The sequence below is a fragment of the Besnoitia besnoiti genome, chromosome XIII (genome assembly GCF_002563875.1).
Source record: "Besnoitia besnoiti strain Bb-Ger1 chromosome XIII, whole genome shotgun sequence".
NCBI lineage: Eukaryota > Apicomplexa > Conoidasida > Eucoccidiorida > Sarcocystidae > Besnoitia > Besnoitia besnoiti.
Window position 1 is genome coordinate 1,290,810 of NC_042368.1, and position 4,828 is coordinate 1,295,637.

Consider the following 4,828-nt stretch of genomic DNA (forward strand, 5'->3'; position numbering starts at 1 on the left):
TGATGTTTCAAGTAAATAGCCGCATGTGGAACGTTTGAGGATATAGCAAGCCCAAAGCAATTCCCATACGGCGCTGCGTGCAAGTTTCCGAGCTTTGAAGATCCACTGTTGTTTTGTCCCATCACAGTTTTCGCCCACCCCATAATGGAGGGCCCGACTGTCGCAGTCACGACCCCGACTTTACTATCTGGCACCGGCTGCCCCGCCGTCGGCAACGACGTCAAAAGCGTGAGGGTAGACACGACAGCTGAAACGAATGGACCTGTTGCAGCTTCAGGGAGCCATTTCACGCCGCCAGCGGCAGCACTGGACCTGCCAACAGACTGGACTTTAAATGATCGCCAACTGTGCGAAGTTGAATTGCTAGTGAGCGGAGCACTGGCGCCGCTTACTGGCTTCATGGACGAAGAAACATACCGCAGGTGAGACTCAGCGCTTCGGTGGAAGTGACAAGGAGTGGATCCAGCATCAGGTGGTCTTACGTTTTTCCCTAGAACTTATATGAATGAGGAGAAAGGAACTTACCACAGTGGCAGGAAGGTGATACGGCACGCAGATCCTATACTTTTGAATAGCTAAGCTAGCCTGTGCGTGAGGTTGAAAGCGGCCGGGGAGCAAGGCCAGTGTAATGAACTCCATACTGTTCGCATGTAGCAGCACTCGTCAAGCAGCAGATAACATGCATCATAACATTATTATGAGGCGGAAGAAAGTACGTCTGTCCTATCGTATTCTGACTCAGAGTTCCGTCTGAGCCATCGCCAAATAGACACGCTACCACAATTGCATTCATACGGGAAATCAGCACGCATGATTCGTCCTCAAGACCATGTTGCCCGGGCTGAGCTGGTGTTCCTTTAACAGGACATCATACAGGCCCCGGTTTGTAGCCCTGGTTGCTGGCAATGAGATAAAGACGTTCTGTTGGTGCGTGCGCTCTCTTCAGTGTCTGCACAGATATGAGACTGCCAACAGGGGAAATTTTCCCCATACCCATCGTCCTTGCAATACCGAAAAGTGCTAGCAATCCAAATGTGCACTGGCTGCAGCATCACAAGGGCTGCACAACGCAAGCGTCCGATCTCCCTGCAGCCTTGGGAACTGTGATCAAATTGAGAAACAATGTGAGGATTCAGGGATCCCAGTCCCCCACACAGTACACCGTAGAACCAAGTTTAGACTTAACACGCCAAGCCTCGATAAGACACACAGTCTGGTTGATTGAAGCAGTCGTCAATATAGATAGATTTCTTGAAACATGGTAACCACCTCAGCGTGGACGCCGGACGGCGGGATTGCTATTGAAAGTCAGAGCCTCAGCCAGTCCTGGAGAAGTATTCGGTACGATTGAGGATAATTGCGGATAGCCTATGTAAACAGCTGCTCGCAATACAGCAATACAAGCCCACTTCTTATTCTATATATATGTAACCCGTGAATACAACTAAAGCGTCAGTCCCGCTTCTGAAGACCTGGCAGCTCGGACTCTCGTACTCCTAATCGTGATGCGCGCTACGTCAATACCATGGAGCCGCCCGCATCGCAGATGTGCCCTCCATGCGTTATTTTGCTCAGGTCGGAACTGTCATTGTGGAGTTGAAGGTGTCTTCGGTTTTTGAGCCCAATCTACAGTGGGAGCAGGAGCTCGTTTTGGGCACGACAGACGCAAACCATCCCTATGTCGCCTACATGAATACCACCTATAAAGACTGTGTGTACGTCGGTGGCGAACTCATTCCGAGGGCGTGTATCGAGCATTTTGACTACGAAGGATATAGGCTTTCTCCTGCTGAAACAAATGCAGAGATCAAGAGAAGGAAGTGGGAAGTCGTCGTCGGCTTCCAAACACGAAATCCCATGCATCGTTCCCACTATGAATTGACCAAGCTCGCTCTAAGGAAGGTCAAAGCAGAACTCTCCAAGCAGCCCCACCTCCTCCTCACGCCTGCCGTGGGTCCGACACAGCCTGGAGATGTCCCTTATCCCGTGCGAGTCCGTTGCTACAAAAAACTCTTGAGCCATTACGAAAAGGACGAGGCGATGATGACGTTAATTCCGCTTCCTATGAGGATGGCGGGGCCAAGAGAGTGTGTCTGGCATGCCCTTATCAGAAAGAACTTCGGATGCACTCACTTTATTGTTGGGCGTGATCACGCGGGCCCGAGCACGCTCACGAAAGATGGGTGAGCGCGCTGTCCGTGTTTGGCACCCGTCCGTTCTTGCAAGCATGGACATCTTGGCAGCCTACCTGCTGCGCGGGTTTAGGAAGGTCGGTTGTCCCAGCTTCGTTGTTAACTGGCCGAGCTGGAATCCCGTGTGATCTTCCCTTAATGACATTCGCAGTTATAAAGCCACTCTTTGGGGTTACCACGCTACTGCCACGCCTCGATAACAGTGAGCATTGACTCATAATGCCGTCGAGGAACCAACTGCATTGTCACGCCACATAAACGGTGAGTGTGGCACATCCTTGCGGTGGCATTCGAGGAGCGGATGCCCAGTGGCTGAAGGCGGCTTCGTTTTGCGTGCGACACAGGCAGAAATTCTACGGCGCATATGATGCGCACAAGCTGCTGGCCGCCGTCGCGGCGGATCTTGGGATTATTCCAGTCTTTGGTGAGATCCATACTTGAGTGCGTCAATAAACCCACCGGTATCTCTTGCGTTTTACTTTACTCTTCTGAAGGGATCAAATTCGGTGTCTTGTCTCAAGAAGAACCTGCAGCAGGGTCGGGAGAAATTCGCGATCCTAGTCCTCTTGAGAGAGTTAAGTCTTTTTCTCACAGCAACGCAGTACTCAACATGCAGCATTCCCATATTTGTTGCAGGTCAGGAGATGGTTTATCTCGGCGAGGAGAAAGGATATTGTTCAGCAGAAGAAGTGGGCGAGACTGACAAGGATCTCATACGGACTATATCAGGGTCCCAGTTCCGGAAAATGTTGGAGCAGAGGCAAAGCATTCCTGCTTGGTTCTCGTTCCCCGAAGTGGTCGACGAACTAAAAAAATTCTACAAACCGAATCACCAGCGAGGTCTTTGCATCTACTTTACCGGCCTGCCGTGCTCAGGTGACGACCGATTTCCACGCTGTGGCTGGTTCGTCGACACGTCAACAGCAGTCGATATTCCTGCGTTATTGCACCACTGCCATGTCGTGCTGCTGAACTTGACCTCTCGGTGCTACTAGTTAGCATTCAACACATTTTCGAGAGCTCCCTGCATGCGTGCATGATGTACGAGCTGGTCAAAAGTTGTAGGTCATCTGGAAACTTTTTTGTTTTCATGGAGAGGCGTTGTAAGGTGGCGGTGCGCGCAGGGCTGTCGCGGAGCCCCGCTCACTTTCAGATTTCACCTCCATAGAAACAGTCGGCCTCATTTGTCTCGCGCTGGAGGAGAGTTAGCCTTTACGTCATGAGTTCCTGTCATGCGGAGAACTTTGCAACACTACAGGCAAAAGCACTCTGGCACAGGCGCTCGAGTCTGCCCTTCTCGAGAAAGAAGAAGAAACAAGGCGTATAACTCTTTTGGACGCGGACGTAGTTCGTCAGCACCTTTCGAGAGGGTTGGGTTTCTCTCGGGAAGACAGAAGGTAGGGCATGAAACTTCATGGTGGCTTAATTGTAACGTGGCACATGTTGAGGTGGAAGTTTCCGAGTCTGCTGACAGCAGGCTGCTGTGCTAGCGTGCAGCTCATTTTACATTGATTTATTGCCTCGTGTTGTTGCCGTCGCTTCCATTGATGCCACTGATCTATAGCCTCCCATCTGTGCAACTTCACTGTGTGCCGGTGTGTTCTGATACATCAGCACGAACGTAAGACGCATCGGCTACATAGCATCAGAAATTGCGAAGCACGGGGGAATTTGCCTGGTGGCGAACATCGCGCCGTATGCCGTTGACCGCGATTTCAACCGTCATCTGATATCTTCAACCGGCGGTCTGTACATTGAAGTGTATGTAAGTACTCCCCTGAGCGTCTGCGAACAAAGGGACGTTAAGGAGTTGTACAAGAAAGCTCGCCAGGGAATTATCAAGCAATTCACAGGGATTTCCGACCCGTATGAGCCTCCCATTAATGCAGAAGTTGTGGTTGATTCTAGTTCAGATTTGAGGGAAAAGATACGAATGATCGTTGCGTATCTCAGGGAAAAAGGGTGTATTGATCACCCCAGTGGCTCGGGATGAATGACGGGGATATCATATGAGCAATGCGTTTTTATTGAAGTATGCGGATATCATTCGTTGCTCATGATAGCGCACGCGATCAACGCAAACTGGAAGCGGGGCGCGGCTAAAAATGGACGAGCTTTCTATTGAATATTTTTATAGCTGCTGAGGAAGCGCAGACATTCGATTGCATGTGGAAGAGAACTGTGTATACTGGAACCAATGATGGACGTGTCCTTCTTCGCCACTGACAAGGCATATCATGTTGGATTCACGGAATGGTTCAAGTTCCCCCCCTTCCCCCCACCCCTCTAAAGCTTTCTTGCACAGCTGAGTCCCGTTTGCGTTCAGCAGCGCAAAACCATGTTGATATAAAGCCGCACTTGTATGTACCCAAGCACAGGGAGCTGCCAAAAATATCAGCACGATATTACTACTGAAGAGGCCGCCTACGGCTACAAGAGCACAGCATTCCGCCGACTCACTGGATCCACGGGTCACTAAGAATAGTTCGAGATTGACAGCAGCCGGAATGTATGCGTTTTTAGTGCGGAATAATGCTTCCGTGCTGCCAAGTTGGAATACTCTTAGCGCACCAGTAGAAGCCACAGTGGCCGCCGCAGTGGGCTTCATTAACCATGGCGAGGAGTATCCGAGTCGC

General features: G+C 50.7%; 1 protein-coding gene across 1 annotated transcript; it reads left to right on the forward strand.

Annotated features, from left to right (window-relative positions):
* Window positions 1-144: 144 nt before the first annotated feature.
* BESB_031480 (sulfate adenylyltransferase/adenylylsulfate kinase) lies at window positions 145-4,185 on the forward strand (the record flags this gene model as incomplete). The annotated part of the gene is made up of 7 exons (XM_029361816.1): window positions 145-422; window positions 947-1,124; window positions 1,576-2,183; window positions 2,537-2,616; window positions 2,829-3,068; window positions 3,451-3,589; window positions 3,807-4,185. 7 exons carry the CDS (start codon window positions 145-147, stop codon window positions 4,183-4,185), a joined length of 1,902 nt encoding a protein of 633 aa, XP_029215283.1.
* Between the last annotated feature and the right edge of the window lie 643 nt (window positions 4,186-4,828).